Source organism: Micropterus salmoides, unplaced genomic scaffold (genome assembly GCF_014851395.1).
Source record: "Micropterus salmoides isolate LMB-PRFRI ecotype aquatic unplaced genomic scaffold, ASM1485139v1 Ms_hic_scaffold_8, whole genome shotgun sequence".
NCBI classification, from domain to species: Eukaryota; Metazoa; Chordata; class Actinopteri; order Centrarchiformes; family Centrarchidae; genus Micropterus; species Micropterus salmoides.
Window position 1 is genome coordinate 9067424 of NW_024044570.1, and position 23779 is coordinate 9091202.

Genomic DNA, 23779 nt, shown 5'->3' on the forward strand with positions numbered 1-23779 from the left:
ATATATAAAGATAACAGGCAAGTGAGCCTTACGGATTATGTATTTTTCACTTTTTCACAAGTGGCAATAGCACAATGAAAAAATAGTCCATTACATATACAAATCCTGTATTGAATGTATTCAACATGTAGTAAGTATTATATATAGTTTTGTTAGTATATATAATTATATTATATTAATGTTGGACCAAATTTAATCTACATCAATGTATCATATTTTATAAGATGATCATAGGTTTTGTGAATAAAATATGAATCTGTAAATTGTCTCTCATTGTTTTTGTTGGACTGCTGGATAAATTATATCTTTTGTTATATTGTATATGTTGATAATATTGTGTTATATATTATATTAGACTTTTTACTTATTATACTGTACTGTATCATTCTAGACTATATCCATGCAATACAATATTATATTTGATATTCTATTCCATATTGCTGACTATATACTACACTATATTATGTCATACTAGGTTATATTACTAGATTTTACCTTAAGCTTTTATCTCTCATATCCCATACTATATTATACTGTACTATATTATATTATGTTATATTATGTTCCCTGGACTTTTGCTCTTTCGACTATTACTATTACAATTAGATTTCTATTAGATTTTCTTTATTAATACAGTCTATTTTATTATTTTTTACTTATTGCTTTCCTTGTGCAACAACCAAATTTCCCCGTTGGAGATCAATAAAGGTTCAACTTAAAAACCCTCTGAAATATAATAAAGCAGTAGAAGAACGAAAATAAAGTACAAGTAGGCGCATATCAAACGGATAGCCTATTTATGTAGCCTGTAGTAGTAGATGTACTTTTCACCACTGTTTAAGCAAAGCTTGTGCTTTTATTTTGAAGCTAGACTTAATTGTCCGGTCTCGTGCTGTGTGTATCCGTCCACCTTGACGTCGCTCGTGTAAAATCGTTCACCCAGTTATCATTCCCTCAGTGGCGCTTCACTACCGACTCTCCCACCCACCTGTCCATCCCTACCTGGAAACACTACGTTTTTTTCAAAACACCTCTAAAGAAAACGAAAATGGCAAGCAGCTTCTCGAGAATCCTGTCCTCCAAACGGAGCATCGGGATCCTGTCGGTGGTGGGGGGCTCAGTAACGGCTGGGTTTCTGCTGCACCGGGAGCATGTCAGCGCCGGAGTGCCTGTACGGAGGAGGTACCCCGCCAGGTAACGTCACCCCGCCGGCCTGTGAGCTTCATTATGTTCCTGAGTTAAAACATCCATCTAGGCTGTCACGTCATCGACGCACATCTTATAATTATGTTATTCACTATTCAAAATGTGGGTTTAAATGTTAACCAACCCCGACAGCCTAAATAACCTTGATCTTCATAGGCCTAATTATTAAATTAAATAGGCTACAAATTAAATAGGCTATCATATCACAGCAATTTACAGAGTAGGATTATTAGTATTAGATTAGTTAAAGCACCTTTACTGACACAGGTCTCTTGCTGTAGCCTAAATTGTAGGTTATAGGCTAATAATTTTTGTGTGTGATTTTTGGGCGGGAGCAACCTTGGGAAATATGTTTTTTTTGTTCATCATAGTGACAAAAATTAAGGCACAGGAGGAAACGAAGCATATGCCTACTATACAAACCTTCTCGGGAAAATACATAGGCCTATTTAACCTAACATAGGTCTATCCCGTTATGGAAATTTGTGAAGCATATAGGTTCAATTTCACATACTAGTCAAACTTGAGCCATGTTTGCTCAAATGTACATTTTTCTTGCAGAATGAAGCAGATTTGTGTCTCCTGCGCCTGATCTCAGAGGACAATAAAGAATAAACGGGTGTGAATAAAAGACAAGGCGAGGCTTCGTGGGGGGTTGGGGGGTTGTGCGTACGTGGCCCACGACACGCCGCATCAAAAAGCTGTGCATTTATATCGATTTATTAAACGTTATCTGCCGCTCAGACATAAATCTCAGACCAGAGTGTTTAATGCGGCCATGCACCGGGCACACAGAGCAGAGAGCCTTTAGGTTAGACATAATCGATTACTCGCCAAGTGTTACCATAAAGGCATTTTGGTCAGAGAAACCAAACGTTGGTGATTTTTCTTATTAAGTCTTATTGACACCATTAACATTATCTGATAGGGAAACATCATAATCTGAATCCTGCCAGTGGGATACGCCCAACATTTAATCATTAAAACGAGTATAATGTTTGGCCAAAGATAAAGTAGACCAGCTGTATATGTGGACTTTATGCTGGTGAGGTTTCCCTTATCTAAATCAGGAGTCTCAGACAGAGGGTGTCACATGCTGTACAGATTGTAAAGCCCCTTGAGAGGCAGATTTGTGATATTGGCCTATGTAAATCTAAAGATATGGTCAAGATATGGGGAGAATAGCCCATAATTTTAAATCACAATATCATTACGTTATCCTACATAGGGTTAGAGCATAGGGGAGACCTGGGGCAATTGTAACACACTCAATTATATAAAAAGGAGCAGGATAATTTCTCCACAGCAGACGTTTTCAACAAAATACTGATTTCAAAGAATCAAAGTAACTTTTTGGATGTATGGTATTTTTCTTCTGCTGTATAAAGTTTAGATGACTGCAAATTTAACCTTACATGCATTTTATCACTAAGTTATTGAATAAAAATTAACATAAACAACTTATCCTAATATAGGTGTGGCTAGTGGGCATGTAAGATTTTATTATGGCTGCAACATCAGGGGCAATTGTAACAGTCTGACTTCTTGCATTTAATTCAATATTATAGTCATGTCCTGATTAGTGAAAATATATCAGTTGTATTATTAATTAGTGCACATATGTATGTTTCTTGTGTCAAAAGATGACTAGTCTATCTCAAATAGTCTGTGAGTTATGAAGGTTAATGTAAAATTTGTTACAATTGCCAATGGTCTCAGCAGGTTTCATTTTGATTGATAGTTCTGCAGCAATATTGGTTAAAATAATCTATTTTTCATTTTAGACAAAAAAAGACAAAAATGCACAATGACCCTGAACAAGCAGCATTATTAAATCCTGTGATGAAAACAGACACCAATGCATGTTGCACAATGTTTGAGCACATTCAGTGTGATCTTACTCGTCTGAATCTGACTGGCACACCTTGAAAACATTCTGTTTTCCTAAGCGTTACTTACGTGGCTTAGAAGTTGGGACACCAACCACCAGCTGCTCCCTTTATTGCATTTCTCACCCTCATTTCATATCTCTTCTGGTGCCATGCAAGAAAGTCACATATAATACTAATAATTAAAGAAAAGAAAACATTGTTATAGCAGACAGTGTGCTTACACTGATAATAGTCCAGATAGTCCGGATGAATAGCTCAGTTGGTTGAGCTGCAGTCTCCGAGGCAGTACTTCTTCCTAACCTTTAACATGCACTTCCTGTGCTCTTCTTCTTCTATCCCCTTACAATTCTCTTGTATTGATTGCACTTTTTTGTTAACTCTTACTTCCTGTCCTAGGTATTTACCTCATTGATGCCACATGTGCTATTAGCTCTTACTAAGTATTTATTGCTGCCCTTACTAGTATGTGTGTCAGTTGTAGATCTCGTGCTATATTGATGCTCGTATCTTGTTCCTCAAATGTCAGTCGCTTTGGATAAAAGGGTCTGCCAAATGAGTAAATGTAAATGATAAACATCTTCAGAGATTGTGCCTTTGGTTACTAGATTCAAGAAGCCAAGTCTCTTCCTGCCATTAAGGGAAACAGATAATGTATAGCCTAAACATATAAACCAAGCAAAACAGACTTTTGTCAGGGTCCATCCATGAAAAATATCTTTATGTACACCCATCCTGTCATCAGTAATGCTTTTTTTAAAATTGGGAACAATTATAATTCCACAGTTCTTGTATTATTTTAAATTTAAATGTCTTGGTCTTCCTTATATTTTGGCAGTTGACATGAAACAGGAAGCCATAAGCTACTTAGTCTGTTCTGCTTCTGCAGTTTCAGTCTTTGTCATGCCAAACCCAATTGAATTCCATCTTTGGCCTTAAGAAGGTATTTTGTTGGGATAAAAGCCAGGCTTTCACAGCAGGTTCTTTTCATTTTGTTTTACAATATAAACATTCATCTAAAGGCTTATCAAAACAATGACACTTTTAACATCTCAATGATTTCATTGGAGTTTTCATTTTTCAGCTTAGCCACTTCAATGTATGTCACGTTATTTTTTTCAATGCCTATATGACTCATGGTACCATCCTCATGTCCCCATATGTCCTAAAACATCTATGTCTAAACTAGCAGACGTCTTTCACAGCAAGGTGTCTTATAGCTAGAAGGTCACAAGTTTACTTGTGTACGTGCCATGTGAAAGGGATTTTGTGTGAGTCACTCACTCCGCACCTGCACCAACGGCATAGCTCCATGGTTAACCTGTGATCACACTGCTAATCTCTCTCAAAGATCAATGCAGCAACACCTTATCTTGCATTTGTATTTGTGCAGTGCGGAGTACCCTGACCTGCGCAAACACAACAACTGCATGGCAAGTAACCTGACACCTGCCATCTATGCCAAGCTGTGTGATAAGGCCACTCCCAACGGTTACACGCTGGACCAGGCCATCCAGACAGGCGTGGACAACCCTGGGCACCCCTTCATCAAGACTGTTGGCATGGTGGCAGGAGACGAGGAGTCCTACGAGGTCAGACATCACTGTGCCTTTTCAAACACACACGTGCACGATCCTCACTGTTGGGTGAAATGAAGGTGCTGACACATACTCCGTGTTTATTGTACAATAGTCATGGCTGACCACAGCCTCCCCAGGTCAGCAGTTGAATGTCCTATGATTTTCAAGACAATTTCAACATAGTTATCAGAAATGGTTGGGAAATTTGCCTTTTAGCAACTACACCCATCCTCCCTCCCTTGCTTCAGAGGAAGGAGTATTACAGGACAGGAGAGTGAGAGTTTTAGGCTAGGACACCTCTTTTGGGATGTCTAAGTATCTATCTATAGTGAGGGTCTAACTAGATTTCGGTTTTAATCGTGCACTTCCTTTGGAGACCACAAAAATATCCAGGACTTCTTACAGTAGTCAGTATATTTTTTTTATCTGATCAATGGGAGGTCAGACGCAGGTCAGAGCTCAATAAAGGATAGGTCACTCCTAAACGCATCCAAGTGCATTACAGGACATTTTTAATCAAATAAAAGTTTGTGACCATGTTAAGTGTTTTTTTGACTGCTATCTCATTTATTTTGTTTGAAAAATTCTAGCTAATGTTGCCAAACAATGTAAATGGAAAATGTTATGCAATATATGATTCACCGTTACTCCCTTCTTTATACATGTGTGGGTGTTTTTATAATGTCATATGGGTGTGGTATTACTACAGCTGTAAGTAGGCAGAAGTGGAGGAGGTACTGGCCTATATTCTATTGACTATGATATTCTATATCCATGTAAAGGTCTTTATTCATTGCTTAATAGTTCTATTTATAGTTCTTCTATCTATCCAATCAACCACATGTAGATAAAGAGATGAACAGATTTGATATGTATGTATGTATGTATGTATGAGATGTAGCCTGTTAAAGCTATAACGAAGCAGTGTCATGAGATTTAAGTCATACAGTCTGTTTTTACTGGCACCCTGCTGAAATGCCAGTAAAAACAGACGGCCTCTGCTTGATTAATCGCATATCACCAAAAAACCTGTGCCTTCTGTCAAGCATCTGTTTTGAACTGAGATCGAAGTGTACAAATGAATGCAAACAAAGTGTTATTTTTTTACATTATTATATAATAAATATTATATTTTTATATTCTGGGGTCTGTTTCAGGTATTTGGAGAACTGCTCAACCCTATAATCAAAGAGAGGCACAACGGCTATGACCCTGACACCATGAAACACCCCACAGACCTGGACTCTAGCAAGGTAACACTCTCACTGACAACACAGAGCTGCTTCTTGTCAGATAGATTGTTTCACTCTGCAGGCTGGTGAATTGCTGAAAATTAAGAGCTATTATACTTAGTATACGTAGTGGTCGACCCATATGGGTTTTTCAATGGCAATGACGATGCTGATATTTAGAGAGCAAGGTGTCCAATAGCAGATTTATAACGCAGATCTCAAAACAAAGAAAGTCATTATTCCACGTAGAGTAAAATCTAATATACATTCTTGTAATGTGTTGTTTTAATGGAATTTTTATACATGCATTATTCTCTACAGTATATAGTTTTTAGATTAGATTTGCTGTCATTTAGGATGGGAAAAACGTGTTAGCATTTTGAAAAGACGTGACTGAGAATTTAGGGCTCGGAACTAAATTTTTCACCAGCTTCCCAAAACCCTTAAGGGGGAGCGCTAACATCGTTCCACAGCATCCACACTGACAGGGCTGCACGCAGATGTCAGCCTTATAAGTGCAGGCGTCAGCCAATGCTGATTATCTCTATTTACAATATTGATTCGAGTTGAACAAATACTACCTTTCCTCACTATAACTTGGGAACAGCAAAGCTACAAAATTGGTGGGTGACAATGCAGAAATATGTATACTTTTCTGACATGTATAAATATGGCACACACAGTTTTACGCTATAGCTTGTACTGACACACACAGGAATAACACATCATTACACACACACACTTGCAATAGACAAAGGATGTAATGCTAGCAGGCAAGTTGACTGGCTACCTTGGTAGCTGCATCTATGCAAGCAGGGCCTCAGCCAGGTTTCTAGAAATAATGAGGTCCCAGCCCCATCGGTGGCTTCCTGGGGAATGGAAAAGTGTGCCTGGCATAACAACATCTTCTTCCTCTTTCCTTTATCCCATGTCTTTTTCACCAGGCTTTTTTTCAATGGCTCTCAGCAGGAAACATCTGACATTTAACTCAAGTAAAAGTGAAATCAGAGATATAATTATACATTGAATGTAGAACACTTACTGTGTAATATAATGTGCAAAACATATGTAGAAATATTTCCCTACCTTTGTTTCAGATCCATTCGGGTCAATTTGACGAGCGTTATGTGCTGTCGTCCAGAGTGAGAACAGGCCGCAGTATCCGAGGGCTGAGCCTGCCCCCCGCCTGCACTCGGGCAGAGCGCAGGGAGGTGGAGAGGGTGGTGGTGGACGCCCTCGCCGGTCTGAAGGATGACCTGACTGGGAGGTACTACAGTCTCACCCAAATGACAGAAGCGGAACAGCAACAGCTCATTGATGTGAGTAATGCAGAAATGCTGCATGTTTGCATATGAAGATGTTGTACATTATTGATGGACACTTTGAAGCACTTTTTATTGTTTTTTACATGTCACAAGAAAGTACCGTATTTCCTGCAGTTTAAAAAAAGAAAAGACAGAGGTTCTGTTTATTAAAGCGGCTCACTAAATTCATACAGTGTAAATGATTAAAAAAAAAAGATAAATTCAGGCCAAAGCATCATATCCATAATGGCTATATTGGTATATGGGTATTTAGCCTTGGATGATCAAGAGCTTGGTTTGTGTTTTTGTAGAAACAGAATATTTTCACAAAGGTCGATTGTCTTAAAGGGAAACTGTATTTTTCAAATTAGACCTTATTTTCCCATGTTTTTGTGTCTATGTGACTAATTGGGACAACATTTTTGAAACTGGTACAGTACTGAGCGAGTGCATGAGAAAGGGGAAATTGCGTCCCGTCAAAGTAAGTCCACTAAAGTGCTTGTTTTTGCCACTGTAAGGCTCAGATTGTTATTATAAGTGTTTGACAACATTGTGGAAAGGATCCCTGTAGACACATGCCTTTTTAAAGAGTAAGCCACCAGACTCCATTGATAAAAACAGCAATTTACCTCGCAGAACAAGAGAGTTGCTGGTCTACCCCTGCCTCAGTCTGTTTGTTTGTATTATTGTATCACTTTGTTGATTTTGTTTGTTTGTGTTACTAGTGTTTTAAAGGGTTAAAAACACCAAAGTCAAACAAAATCACAAACTAACCAACTGAGGAAGTGGCAGACCAGAGAGGTAAAAAAAAATTGTCAAGGGAGTCTGGTGGCTTTGATGAGAGTGGTTAAACAAAAAGGATCTTACTCTTTAAAAAGGGCCTATTTATGTAGGGAGCCTTTCAATAATGTTGTCAGACACTTATAATAACTATGAGCATGTCAGTGGCAAAACAAGCTCTTTAGTGGACGTACTTGTGGACGCACTCACTAAATACTGGACCAATTTCAGAACTAAATTTCTAGTAAAATATAAGACCAGATCAGAACTATTTCATGTCACTAAACTCTGTTGTATAACAATTGTATAAATTACACATATCCATCTTATAATCAGTCACTTAAACACAGTCATTGGATCTGCTAGAATACTTTGGTGTCTACACAACAGCAATCTGCAACGTCATAGTAATGCCTAGTGTATGGATCTGATTCCCAATGTGATAGAACATATATTCACTCAAGGTAAAGATGTTTAGCCTACTGTGGATGTGGTTTCAACTTGCTGCAAGGAGCAGAAAACTTCATCATATGTAATCAGAAGTGGGTGTAGGCCGCGACTGCCGTGGCATTTTTTTCCTACCCACAATGAGCAAGATTGACCAGATTATTGAATTCTCACATCTACACCCTTGTTTCTGCCTCACTGTGACAATACTGTCCAATCTAAGTTTCCCCTGCTTCAGTCATAGCCATTGTTCTACTTTGAGTATAAAATGTCTGTTCTCTGTATTAACACTAGGACCACTTCCTGTTTGATAAGCCTGTGTCACCCCTCCTGACCTGTGCAGGCATGGCTCGTGACTGGCCAGATGCCCGTGGGATCTGGTAAGTGATGATACAAGTTGATTATTGACTAAAATTCTTTATTCATGGCACAACACAAGTCAGGGCGAAATACAGCTCTGGAAAAAATTAAGAGTCCATATTTGTCTTAAATCAGTATCTCTACATGTATGGTAGCCATTCATTCCAGTGGCTGTTAAATTCCAACACAGGCACACCTCATTCTACATAATGAGGTACTGATTAAGTGATCACCTGAGCCAAATTCTATTTCACAAGAAAAAGTATAAAAACCACAGCTGTGGTCATCACTATCCTCTTGCAATAGGACGAGCTGGATGGCAAAAACAGTGCTAGTAGTACCTCAAAGATAATCTGAACAAAAAAAGTAACAATTGAACATGCGAAAAGAGTTGAAAGCAGTTCATAAGAAAAAGATCAAGCAACAAACATTGAGGACAACAAAACTACAGACTGGCAGAGGGCGAAAACGATTATCCACTGATTGCCAACTCATTCCAATGTCACTCAAAAACCATAGGATGACATCAAGTGATTTACAAAAAGGATGGCAAACATCAGCTGGGTGAAGTCACGGCAAGGACTGTTCGAAACAGGCTCTTAGGGGCTCGTCTGAAGTCATGCAAAGCTAGAAAAAAGCCCTTCATCAATGAGAAGCAAAGACAAGACAGGCTAAAGTTTGCAAAAGACCTTAAGGATTGGTCCGTAGAGGACTGGAGTAATGTCATCTTCTCTGATGAGTCCAATTTTCAGCTTTGCCCAACACCTGGTCATCTAATGGTTAGACGGAAACCTGGAGAAGCCTACAAGCCACAGTGTCTGCCACCCACTGTTAAATGTGGTGGAGGATTGGTGATGATCGGAGCGTGCTTCAGCAAGGCTGGAATTGGGCAGATTTGTCTTTGTGAAGAACAGATGAATCAAGCATTGTACAAGGTTATCCTGGAAGAAAACCTGATTTCTTTTGCTCTGACAATATTCCCCAACTCTGAGGATTGGTTTTTCCAGCAGGACAATGCTCCTTACCACACAGCCAGGTCAATCAAGGTGTGGATGGACGACCACCAGATCAAGACCCTGTCATGGCCAGCCCAATCTCCAGCCCAAAATCCCATTGAAAACCTTTGGAATTTGATCAAGAGGAGGATGGATGGTCACAAGCCATCCAACAAAGCTGAGCTACTTGAAGTTTTGCGCCAGGAGTGGCATAACGTCACCCAACAGCCATGTAAAACACTGGTGGAGAGCGTGCCAAGATGCATGAAAGCTGTTATTAAAAATCAGGGTTATTCCACCAAATATTAATTTCAAACTTGTTTGTTTGCATTTTTTGAGGTCTGAAAACAATGCATCTTTATTTTCTTCAAATAAATAATCTAAATGACAACATTTTTATTTGGAATTCGGAAGAAATTTCAGAATGTTTGTAGAATAAAACAAAACTGTTTATTTTAATCAAACACATATCTATAAATAGTAAAACCAGAGAAACTGATCATTTTGCAGTGGTCTCTTTTTTTATTCCAGAGCTGTATATTTTGCATTTAGTAGTGCATTTTATTACAAATAAACACAATTGACTTTAAGCATACAGTTTAAAATACAGTGATTTTTATTGTCAATGCATTTCCTGTCTGTTTTTTACGACCTACTAAATTATCTGTACATTTTTAAAGCTGGACCTCTAGTAATTGATGTTGTCAGTACAGTAATTAAATGTCCCAGGATTTACCTTGGACATTTCAGATGTAAAATTTCGAATGGAAACATATCTCCTATCCTGTAAGAAAAAACAGACCAACTGAATCTTGAAGCCTTTGAATTCAAAGATGAACAGCAGTGTCAAACAAAACAAAAATTGGAATTCTTTTTGAACCAGCATTCAACTTAAGGTCAGATCATTCTCTCTGAATCATGACTAGTACCCATCCTACATTTTGTGGATCAATGCCAATGTGTTTTTCCATGTCAAACTTGGGATTGTCATTTGAGGTGGTCAGTCTTCAAGGAGATGTCAAAAAACTAGGAAGGATTCATAATTTTAGTGGTCCACTAAAATGAATAGATGAGCAATTACACAGTGAAATCCTGTAGTGCATTGATGTAAAGTTGAGGACAAACCTGAGACGTTCTTGTAAAGAAATTGTAATGTAGCATCCTCATTTTCTCCAAGGGGCTGTTTGTCGTCTATATAGCTCTTGTGTATTTACAGGAGCAACATGTTCAGTAACCTGAGACAGAGGGTATTTGATGCCAATTTTTGTCTGATTTCTGGGATTGTGATTACGTTTCTTGAATTAACGTGCATTTTATGAGCTTTCCCACTAATGTCTACCCTGGCACTGTTGCACCAGTAATGTCATCTCCTCGTTGCTGAGCAGTGGTGGAAGTGTATTAGCAATGCAGACAATGCACTCTCAGCATTGAGTTTCGGCATGTACCCAGGAATAGCCCAATGCACAGAGTTAGCCAACCAAAATCAATCACCAGCCTCCCTCCTCTTTCCCTCTGTCAGCTGTATTGGCCAGCCTCTCCTTAATAATTCACCTTCACTTTATCTCTCTATCTTCTCCTCTTTCAGGTTCAGCTTTCTCTTTCCCTCTTTGGCTCACTCTGTCCCTCTATTCTCTCATTTTTGTCTCTGCCCATTATGTTCTGCTCTACTTTCTCTCATTTTTGCATAGCCCCCACGTACTCTCTTTTGTTTCTCTCCTCCCTCGTGTTCTTTGTCTCTGTCGTTCAAGTATCCCACACTACTAAATGTCTCCCTCCTAACTCCCCATCTCCCTTCTACAACCTAACTGGCTGTCTAACTAATCCATTACCTGATTAAATCTTGTTAAAGTAGGTCAGTATGGACGGAAAGCCTCTGTAGATGCTGACAGTGGCTGTGTGAATTTAGTAAAAAGCTGACAGTTTTCTCTGACATTGGTGTTAGGAGGGGGTCATTGGGTCATCAGAATCCAATGGATGTTTCCTCTGGGGATTATGACTACTTGCTTTTCAGATTTTTATACTGCATACCATGAATATTTACAGCAGAAATCATGGGGATTTAATTTTTTCATTCGTTTTTGCAGTATCTTGCCATCTGTATCTTGCTTGAGTTCATTTATATGTACTATATATGTAGATCAGGCCTGAAAATGAGATCTTAATCTCAATGGGTCTTACCTGATTAAATAAATGTTATGTGTTGTTTGAATAAATGTTATAAAGTGTGCAACAAGTGATATTTTTTAATTGCTAAGAGGACTATGATTCATACTCTGAAGATCATAAATACCTTTTAATCCATCCAAAAGTTGTTGAGATCTGTAGGACCAATGAACAGACAAACCTACTGACACTCAGTGGTCAATACACCACTTTCTGCACACCTTTTTTATTTTTAGAAATTAAAATGTCAGAGAAAAGAATGCCTTTCTTGTACTTTTCCAGAAATTCAATGAACTGTTCTGTTCTGACAACTGATATTCATGAGTTGTGAGATTTCTATCCAACAGTTTTTACTTTGCATTACATTTCATGAGGTGTCTAGTTTCTTTGAAGTATGTCATAAATCAGTACCGTATTACAAGGCCTTGTAAGCACAATGCAGCCTTGCGGGTCACTTAAAAACACAACCATCAATGACCTGCGGCAGAAACAAGCATTATCCTCAGTGACTGATGGTTGATGGCCTCCTCTTTACTCACCAATATAAGATTCAAATAGTGATTTATATATGACAACCATAGATTCATCTTTGGAATCTGTAAATTCACTGACGTTGTTGATAAGGTGAACAAAACCCAGCTCTGGGTTCAAGTTTACTGGTTACTGCAACAGAATAAATTACTGCACTGTGTCTGTCCACTGCTCCTCGGGGAAATGCAGAGGACAAATTACCTTAATCCTCATTGATCAATACTGCGTAACTCAATATAACTTCTCTGTGTGCAGGCACAATGACGAGAAGACATTCCTTATTTGGATCAATGAGGAGGATCACACCAGGGTCATTTCCATGGAGAAGGGAGGGAACATGAAGAGAGTCTTTGATAGGTTCTGCAGAGGCCTCAAGGAGGTAAGGCTGTGTTTGTATGTGTATGTGGATTGTTGAGATGAGAGAGAGGCTGGGATTGAGAAACAGCAGACTGCAAGTTGAATTGTTTTAAGATGTTTCACTCTGGTATGTATGTTTCCACTGGATCTCAGGATGCCACACATAAACAAGGAGTATACAGAAATCACTGATCAGTTTGATGCACACAGAAGAACATCTATGTGGTTATTTTGCAGCAGTCTGGTGTTAATTGTGCATGATTCAACCAAGTCACTGAATCATAGTGGACCATTGTGAATTCGTCAAGCAGCTGTAACAGACATATCTGTCCTGTGGCCATCAGATGGCTATAGGGATTTAATAAGCTAAGGGGGTGGGCATTAATACAGCATAAAAACATATATTGCTTACAGTACTGGTCTTTGCACTGCCATGAAAATAAAGCCTGCAGACAGACGCACAAAAACACACTGTCCAAACATGGCTATGCAAACATAAATTATTTATTCAAGCAGTCCAAGTTCCCCATTATAGACAGAGCAAAGGACAAGCCTTGCAACATCTGGGACTGCACACTGAGGGTGTAACAAAACTACATCAGCGTCAACTGTGTCGGTCCACTCCCACCGGAGTTCATTTAACAGTCTTACAACTCAACAACTCTTCATTCTTTACTTGTTAGCTTTGAAAAATGAAAAATCAACAACTACTAACAATTCACTGTGTATGAACAGTATGTACACATCCATCAAACGTAACAAAAGTCAGCGAATGTATGAATAAAACACACTCTTTGTGTTGTGAGTCACAACCAGTCACAACTTGTGACTGATTCTCTCTCTCTCTAAAAGGTCGAGCGTCTGATCCAGGAGAAAGGCTGGGAGTTCATGTGGAACGAGAAACTTGGTTACATCCTCACCTGCCCCTCCAACCTGGGCACAGGGCTCAGGGCCGGGGTCCACGTCAAACTTCCCCTGATGAGCAAGGTAACACAAATGCAAAGTAAATGATTTGACATACTTAATAATGGGGCATCATTTCTGTTGCTATTAATAGTTTTCACATGATGTCACATTCAAAGGAAAGCGCTCCCATGGAGGGCAAAAAAGACGTTATTTCCCTCTGCCTGCCAACCAATAAGCAAGTTAAACACTGTTACTTTGAGTTGCTGTAACTGCTGGATGGTTGTTGTGCTTTCGAATGCACTAATCGAGGAGGAGACAAGCCTGGGCTGTGTAAGGTGAGGGATTCCCCACAAAGTAAACGTAAACATATCGCAGTCGAGCGGTTGCAGGAACCTGGCAGTTTTTAACGGTAGAAATGCGGCAGCAGATACTGTAATGTATATGGATTGGATATGCCCAACACTTGCAGTTTGTGTTCATATCTATCTTTTTAGTTAAAAGTGATCCAAATAAAATTTGACGGCTTTTGCAGCGTCTTCATGGGGGAGTCGCGGTGTGAGCCGCTATGTTGGTCTGTTGTTTTGTCCTCCAGGTCACCGCGCATGTCACGTGACTGAAAACTATGAATACTATTTGTCACACAATGAGCTGAAACTATCTAAGTTATTAACTTTTAAGTTATAAAAGTTAAGGCATCAAAAAGCATAACATTTTCTTGTCTTCTCAGTCTGTTCTATTTTGTTTTTGCACCCACATGCGTGTCAACTATAAGACTTGCTATGTGTATGTAAAATTCCAAATAGGCTATTTTTTCATGGCATCTGTTTTACTGAAGTTAAATGATGAACTTCCAAATAACATTTTCAAAACTTTTGTTGATCATGTTCACCTGGAAAAAGATTCTTATTTGTTAAATGTTGGTGGTAAAAGTTAAAAAAAAATTTAAATCATATATATTTTTGCACATTAAGGGATATGGTGCTTTGAAACTGTATAGAATAACTCCTCTCCCCCAACCCCAAGGATCCCCGCTTCAGTAAGATCCTGAGCAACCTGCGTCTGCAGAAGCGAGGGACAGGTGGTGTGGACACCGCTGCTGTAGGTGGTGTGTTTGACATCTCCAACCTGGACCGCCTGGGACAGTCTGAGGTAGGGAAACCTATGTAGAAATGCACAGAGATGGGGGCTGAGTAAAGATTATGGATGTGAGAAATTGCCTACCTGTCATCAACAGAACAAAGCACTCACCTGCCAAACTGCTCCACCGGAGTTGCTTATTAGCTAAACGTACATGCCTGTGGTTGTCTCTCAGGTGTGAATGTGTGAAGACATATCATAGATACAAAAGTGTCAGACCAAAAGCAACAACCCTCTAAAGCTACTTTTCACAATTCTAAAAAGGGAGAGGAGGAAGAAGTGAGGAATAGTCTGGTCCAGTCTTTACATGTAGTTTGTCATGACACAGTACAATGGCGCTGTTCTCTATTGTTGCGTGTGGTGCTGATTACATAAAGAGAGGGAATAAGGTTTTTCATTGTTTCTGGATGGAGTGTACAAGGTGTGCTGTTACATAAGGGACTTTTTGTCATTAGCACAACACATATTGCTCATTGCTTCTGTAAAAAAAAGATTCTAGGAATTTGACATGAGGGGCTTTATGTGTTGGAAGTGGAGCTTTTCAACCGTCTGACTCCAACAGCCACTTATGTTGTAAGTATTTTGAGAGCAGGGCTGTTCAGTGCCGTTTGGTCCTCCATCGACCGATGAGCACTCAGACAAGGAGCACTGTGAGGGTGGAGTCAATAAGTTAATATATGGGGGAATAGGCGAAGTGGAGACAGCTGGAGAAAAGGGCGGCAGCACAGTTATAAGAAGTTATTCCTCTTGTAGCCAATCAGAGCAAATCCAGTATCCTGGATGTGCAAAAAATTTTAACTCAGTTTTCACCTTAAATTAAATTGCTTAGTAAATATGGTTCTCGAAAACGTACTATCTATCTCAAGCCACTTGTTTTTAAGATATACTGTTTTTTTTATTGTTATTCACAAATTCACAAATCATTGTTGCATTATCTGAATAATATGTAAGCTACTTTCTAAATCTGGATATGAAAAAATTGTTAGTTAATGACATAAGATTTTATGTTCTACGTCTAACACAGATGTCGTTGCAAGCGTCTGTTTTGGAGGGGGGCTTTTCTTTTGACTAGTTTGGAGGAGGCATTCCTCAGTGAGCTTACTGACCTCTAGTTAATGCCGTCTCACAGCTCGGTTTAGAGTGCAGTCTGTTTGTGTTTATTGGTAGTAAGGGGTTTGCAAATGTCAGGGCTGCAGACTACTCTGTGTCTGTAGTCACTGTCACCATATTTGGAAAAAGCACTGCTACCTGTACCCTTAATTAGGACTAAAAGATGGTATTGGAAACCATATATAAAATATGAAAGATAACCTCCAGACATGTTGCAATACATACAAATATCTGTCCAAACTAGTTTTAGAACAGAAATATCTGTACATCTTAACCTGAGATTTACCGTAAGGTTGAGCACAGACAAACTTTACTCCTTTACTAGATACATTTTTTTCTCATAGTGTCAAACTCTGCACACACATCATTCTGCACAGTGACGGCCAAACATCCAAGTGAAGTGACAAAAAGGAAAACACATTTTTGAGTGGAAGGGGAACTTTAATGTTCTGCTGATATCTTCTTAGAAAAAAAGATGATAAAAAGCACTAAAATGTTGATGTGTCCCTCCCTCAGGTCCAGCTGGTGCAGACAGTGATTGATGGCATCAACTACCTAGTTGAGTGTGAGAAGAGACTGGAGAAAAAACAGGACATCAAGGTGCCCCCACCCCTTAAGCAGTTCAAGTAGACACTGATCCCTGACCTCACCATACAAACCTCTGGGCACACACACATGCACAAACACTCTGCTCTGTGCCCATAGATATTATAAATATCTATGTCATCGACGCATTTATTACCACTACTTATTTAATCACCCCCTCCCTGCCCTCCCAGTATACCTCTCTATAATATAATCTACATATATTATGCGCAGCTATCTGGCTGGAGTCCCATTGAGCTTAAGTGTGGTTTCAGATGCATTTGAAGGGTTTTTATCTTCAAACTTCAAACCTGGCTCTAAAATGGCAGAGAGATTAATGAAGGATGCACAAACTGTAGGCTGTTGTAACAGAACAAAGATGGACACCAGTCTGCCTTTCTCTGCATGGCCAAACAGTATTTATGGCTCTGCTCCCAAAGCACTCCCCAGCCCACTAAACCTGGCTTTACCCTGCCTCAGTCCCTTCCTGCCGCATGTCCTGTGCTCAGCCTGTCTCTTCCCCTCATTCCTGTGTGTTGATTGGTCATTCCTACTATGCGTTGCTTGTAAAGTCCATCCATTTGTGCTATACTTTCCATTGAAGATTTTGTGTACTCGGTTTCTTTTTACCATTTTGAGTGGATTTGAATGTAGTATAACAGCTTAAAGCTGAAGAGACATATGTTCTCCAGAAGATTTGTATGTTTGATGACACACTGGTGTCAAAATGTAATGTTATTACATACACTGGCCAGGCTGGGTTCTGTACTGTAAGATACTGAAGCAATATCATTCCAGCTCATCACTGAATGTCACATATTAATGTCTTTTATTAAAGAAATCCTCTGTTTAACAGTATCTCTTCCTCCTCTGTCTCTCATTTGTTGACAGAACAAAGATTAATTCTTTGGTATCCAAGAGGATTTTGCCAGAGCATGAAGCCCAAGCTTTATATAACCATGGTAACCAAGCTTGAGGAGCGTGATTGCGATCAGCGTGGTTGCATTGTGTCATGTGACAATGTTCAGTCAGAGGCATAACAAAACTGTATTATGCTTGAATAGTTTTCCAGTAGATTAACAATATAATGCAACACAAGACAGCATTGTGCAGTAAATACATGTTGAACACATGTTGAGCACTACCACAGCAAATAAATGCTAAATGAATTGTGTGCAGCCTCACCTGCACTTGAGAATGAATATGAACCTATAAATGTGTCTTTTATTTGGAGGCAAGTGCAAAGATGCCAGCATTTTCTCTGCAGTGCAGCAAGTATGTATCACGAGCTTTGTCCCGTTGTGCATGAACACATTTTTATTGTCTCCAGTGATGAAACGGGCAACAAATTTTCCAGTGTTTTGGTCTGGATGCTGAGAGGACAACAAGGCGTTCAGTGTTCTGATGAGACGCAGCTGAGACGTCGAGTGTTGGTGTTGCGAGGCGGGAGCAATCTTTTTCTCTCTCCACGAGGATTTGAAGGAAGCTTCTGATGTCCTGAATACACACATACATTCTCCTCCTCCCTCCCTCGCTATCTCCCATAGCACTCAGTGCACGTCACAAGCATAATGCTGCGGACCTCTCCTTTTCGCTCCTCCTTGTTCCAGATATGACTGAGGAGCCAAGCGGGTTGCTGTGGCAACCTATTTAAAAGAGGCAATGGGGGTTCTGATTTCTGAGGGACGGGGCTTTGTGGGTAACAGAAAAGAAATCTACAGTGCAGATGAGTGCTGCAGAGCGCACAGCCACACACACACACACACACAAAACACAGGTTCCTAGACTGTTTAGTGTGATAAAATATTGATTTAATGATGATAAAATGTTTTAGCCTACAGTGTATAGGCGATATATGTTGAGATGCAAATGAGTGTCCTATCGGTGACCTTGAAACAGCACAGATGTTTTACAAGTTAAGTGCAATCCTGTTTTTGTACACTTCACACACTTTCATCACAGCTCCACTGACACTGACAGTCAGCTCGTCTTCTCCCGATTGAAATAAAAATAACTCAAGCGGATCCTCTAACCTCACTTAGTCCCTATTATTATGTTCCTCTAATTCTGCCATTCCCATCTCAGCTGTAAGTTTACAGTAAACGGTGGCTGGTCTGGAAGAAAAGCAGTGCTGCCTTAAAGGATTAGCACAGCTCACCAGTCGTCTGTAGATCTGCAAGTCTGAGCCACAGAGATGAGGGGAAAGAAACTGTTTAGAAAGCAAGGTTTATAATAATCAAGGAATGATTACTTCCCACACTGAAAACCACGTTTTGTAGCCATATAGTGGAGCTTTATTTGGATTGAAAGTCAGGAAAGTCCATCAGTGCATAAATAATCATGTAAACTTTTAATCCAAGCAAGAAAACACTGAAATTGAAGAATGTGGGGGGGTTGTACTGTACTGTACCAAGGGCAGGCAAAACAGGGCAGGCAAAAAATGCATACTGAATGCACTATAAAGACTCCATATCACTATATGGTCAAATATTACTTATCTATATTCTTGATGTACACCACATTTTGCACAACCTGATGAACTGTCTATTTTCCTTTTCTCATCTGCATGAGTGAAGATGATTTATTATATTGTGAAATAACATCAGAAAGATTTTAAATAGTGTCACGTGTTCTGTGTTTTTTCAAAAAAGGTGGGCACAATAGACATTCTGCTGATTTTAGTCCATCTAACTTTCATTACTTTTCATGTCTCTTAGATTTTCAACCTTGTCACTATTCTAACTGTCCTCTTCGAATATTGCAAAGTACTTTGAAGAAATATGGGTACATGTCAGTTCGAATTACTTTGACATTTACACTTTTTTTGGGTTAACTAGTAACTACAACTGCATTCAGGAGAGGAGAAACATGCATTTATTGAAAAGCTGATGAAGGTCTCAACTCAAAAGGAAATATTTTCAGAGACAGTTAAACAGGTTACATAGAGGGATATATGAGCTTTGCAAGTATCAGACTTGACACTCTTGATTTTGGGACACCGAACTGGGTATGAGAGTAGCATGTAAATGTACAGGTTGGGATAGTAACTGAGTATGTCTTATAAAACTGTATTATTACAAACAAACAAAAATAGAAGGTGTCTGAGAACTATAAAGTCTATGACCTTTAAAGTAAAACTTATTTACATTGCATCTACTGAGGTGTTGTATGACTGGTGTGCTTTTATGTAACAGTGATGGAATATACATTTTTAAAATATGGACAGAGGATTGCATACAGTGCGGGACAAGCACTGTGTGCTGTCAGAGAGCTACCTCTGCTGGCTTGGTAATATAACTGCAGCTTTATAAAAATGTTAATGAATATGAAGCCTAAGTGATTATTGCATACATTTAAATTGTTTATGCCCACCAAATGTTTTGCAGCATGATTTTCACACCAATAACAAAATCATTTTAAAAAGTGAAAGTTTGTCCAGCATATAATAGCATTACAAGAAATTAAAGAAACATGGTCCCCTACATAGTTGTCTCATAATCAAATCCAGATTAACCTGTTAGTGGGTCATGGGGCAAAAACTTGCTGTTGGGCCCCTCCCTCCTCCCACTCTCTGTGCCTTAAGTATGTACCGACCCCAGATCTTCTGCGTAACATTTACTTTGTGGTGATTCTGATTAATCACAATTTTATTTAAAACTATGCACCATCTGAGCACAACTATAAACTTGAACAATAATGGACAAAATAGACACTGATTGTGTTTGTTTATCGTCATCTATCCATCTGTTTGTTGCTGTAATGAAGGTAGTATATAAGTTTGCTTACCTGTTGTTTAGTATGTGCTTCACCTTCACAATAATCTCCTGTTACAGTGGCAAAACAGCAACAGAGAAGACAATCATTTTGACACAGAGTGTCTCAGGCGGTCAGTGGATCAAGGAAAATGAACAGATATAGAGCCAACAGAAAACAAGTGTTGAGTAATGAGAATTAATTCCTAAGAAACATGCCTCCAGCACACTAAATTCTGGGGGCTTAGTTTTTCCACAAGCACAAAGACTGTGGAAACCTGCAGATCAGCAAAGTGATCAGTGTGTTTGCCCTTTCCTCTGACATCTGAATCAAGGATATGCTTAGTTTAAGAAGACTCTATATATATATATATATATATATATATATATATATATGAACTTAGGAGCTTGACCTAAAAGTGGTCGCCAGTAGTTCTGCCAATGTGCCAGAAAGAAGATCTGAAAATATAATCAGTGTGAATAAAGTTAAATTTGACCAATGCAGGCTTTGAAGGATGGAGGAACTACCGTACCAGAACTAGTGGGGCAGACTTTTGCTTACTAGAGCAGCAATGAGTTTGAGTTCTGAATGGAACTGAGAAAGATGAATTAGAGATGTTATACCTAATGAAAGTGAGTCTGCTATAAAATATCTTTCATCGGGTACGACCCCTGGTGTTGACTCACTCTCAAATTTTAAACATTCTTTCTGGATGAGTTGTCTCCAAGTTATATGGTGACATGATAGAAGATCAGTGAATGTCACTGATTAAGACTCCTAAACAACGAATGTGAAGTGTCTGCAAAAGTCCATTTATAGCTGGGCATCAGTCAGCTAATGACAGGAGGAGGCAGTTTCAGGTAATGTTTAAGCCAGCTCTCTTCAGCAACCAGAAATTGCAATTTCATTGTGTCGAGAAAGCCATTGACAGGATAGAAGGGCCATATTTATTTCACATTTTATCAAAATTCAGATTTCCTGTCTAGTACTGTACCATAAACCAGTCTCCTCAGAAGCAACAACATTCTTTCTGACCCTTTCCATCTATACTGGGGGACACAGCAGGCGTGCCCAATATCCCCTTTGTTTTAGCCCTTGAGCCATTAGCCTGTGCTATTCATGAAAATCCAGAAATAATGGGTATATCAGTGGGCGGACATAAGTTCAAAATAAATTTCTACGCTGATGATATTCTAGTTACCTATAGAGATATTCAAATCATTTAGATTATTTTCAGGATATAACATAAATTGGTAAAATAAAAGTGAAGCTATTCGGGTAAATTATTTGACTTGTTCTGATCATCTAGGTTCTGTCCATTTCGTCTGGAAACCTGAAGGAATGAATTTATGTTAGTGAATCAGAATCAGAATCAGAATATCATATATACATTATGTATGTATATATGATATCCTGATATAACATATATTCATTTGTCAAATCCAATGGTCCAGGTTTAGTAAGAACCATTAGAGATTATTTGAGACCATTATCGTCATCTTTGTGGGTAAAGGTACATATGATGAAAATTAATGTCCTCCCAAGATTGCCTTACATCATATCCTCCATTCCCCTTCAAATCCATCAATATTGGTTTAAAGAAATAAATAATGACTCAATTCATATGGAAAGGTAAAGTAACTAGAATAAATCACGAGACGTTTTCTATGCTGAGGAGTATGGATGTGCCTGCCTTGTATCTCTATTAGCTTTCATCCAACGGCAGATTCCACATTTTATTGGGTTATGGAGGTACAACTTCCAAAGCTAACTGGGTTTGGCTGAAGGGGCAGATAATCAAAGAGCATAGCAAATCCATTCATCTGCATCATTATGGTATTGTCCCAAACCCAATATAAGTTGGGTACCATGTGTACTTCTCTCCCATAATGTCCACTATGGAAAAATCTGTTCTGTTGATTTACATACCTATGAAAGGACATAATATTTATCAGTTAGGTCAAGTTGAGAAGGACAATAGCATAATTATTCTTTTTAGAAATAATAACAAAATTCAATCTGAATGAATCTTCTTTTCTCTCTTATTTGCAGATAAAATCTATAATTGTAAAAATAACCTCAAAGGGTACCATACGTGCATGAACACCTGGTTAACAGCCTAAAAAAGCTTGCAAATGAGAGGGGAATGGTTTTATGCATAATATACAAGCTTGTTCTCCTTTCCTCCCCCAGTAGTAATATCCAGACACTGAAAACATAGAAGCAATACCTGGGTATCACACTCACTCCCACTTGAGTGGGACAACATTTCGAGTCACTCAGTATCACTGCCCAAATGTGATGATTTGGGGTAATACAAATAGTTCACAGAGCAAAGATTGATCAAACACTCAGGCTTATGCTGGCATGGTTGTGGGAGGTGGACACCGTCATGCCCTCTCAATGGCTCTGTCCAGCTGTTCAGGCTTTCTGGGATGTAGGCAGAGGTACAATTTAAAAGATCTTGAAAATGGATTTAGCTATTGGAGCAAAGTATGTGACGATGTTAGATCATGTGCATGCATGTTTTCCTATGGACATACTATGTGTTAAATAGAAACACATGCATAAAATAAACACAAATTAAACACTAACCCTCCCTCCTTCCACACGTCTGTGCAATAGCTATGTTCTCGTATTGTCACATTGTCTGTCTGTCTGTGTCTGTCATAAAAGAATCTATAATAAAATATGAAAATTATCTAAGACATGCTTGTTCCTTCACTTCTCTCTTGTCATTTAAAAAGTAGGGTGCAAAATTAAAACAAAAAGGGTCAAATTATGTTTAACAGGAAACTTGAGAGTGATTACCATCCTAGTTATAGTTTGTATGTAACTTTTTCTTTTTTTTTTTTGACCTGGAGGGACTTCATATATCAAGATGTAGCCCAGTTATTTATAGTGTTGCTTTATGACTCCTGCATCTTTACTCTCCAGGCATCAAGGACCAACATTGGAAACAGGTCTTAGACTTTATTGTGTCATCGTCGATATAGTTTACAGTTTTACGTTTGTACTTGTTTTGCTGTGCTTTTCTGTATACATGACATGTTACGTGCAATATGGCAATTTGCAATATTGGAAGCTGGGGGAAATGTTCCTGGATGTTTAGATGTTTCAACTAATTTCCCTATAAATTCCCAGTAAAGTAACTCTTATCGTATAACATTGACTGATGTCTGCTAGGCAAAATGCCCAAAACGTCTCTGGGTTTACTGTAGACTAAAGTTACATGACAGAAGTTAGTTGTAACTGTGTTTTTGGTTTCTTATACATGGGCAGTATACTTGTATGTATATGTCCATATTAAATAACATAACTTACTGTAATCGACACATTTAGTGTTGTTTGCAGTTCATTAGAAATCCACTACTTTAAGCAGTGAACTATTGAATAGTGAATAACTTCCGCATGTTAGACAGGAGCTTTGATTTCGTTGAGTTG

At 38.8% G+C, this 23779-nt stretch overlaps 1 protein-coding gene across 1 annotated transcript; it reads left to right on the top strand.

Annotated features, from left to right (window-relative positions):
- Nucleotides 1–938: 938 nt before the first annotated feature.
- Nucleotides 939–17440, top strand: LOC119893713 (creatine kinase U-type, mitochondrial-like). Its single transcript, XM_038706039.1, has 9 exons — nt 939–1194; nt 4489–4687; nt 5833–5928; nt 7005–7226; nt 8733–8818; nt 12743–12866; nt 13697–13831; nt 14774–14899; nt 16514–17440. Exons 1-9 carry the CDS (start codon nt 1049–1051, stop codon nt 16625–16627), a joined length of 1248 nt encoding a protein of 415 aa, XP_038561967.1. The 5' UTR covers nt 939–1048; the 3' UTR covers nt 16628–17440.
- Nucleotides 17441–23779: the final 6339 nt, after the last annotated feature.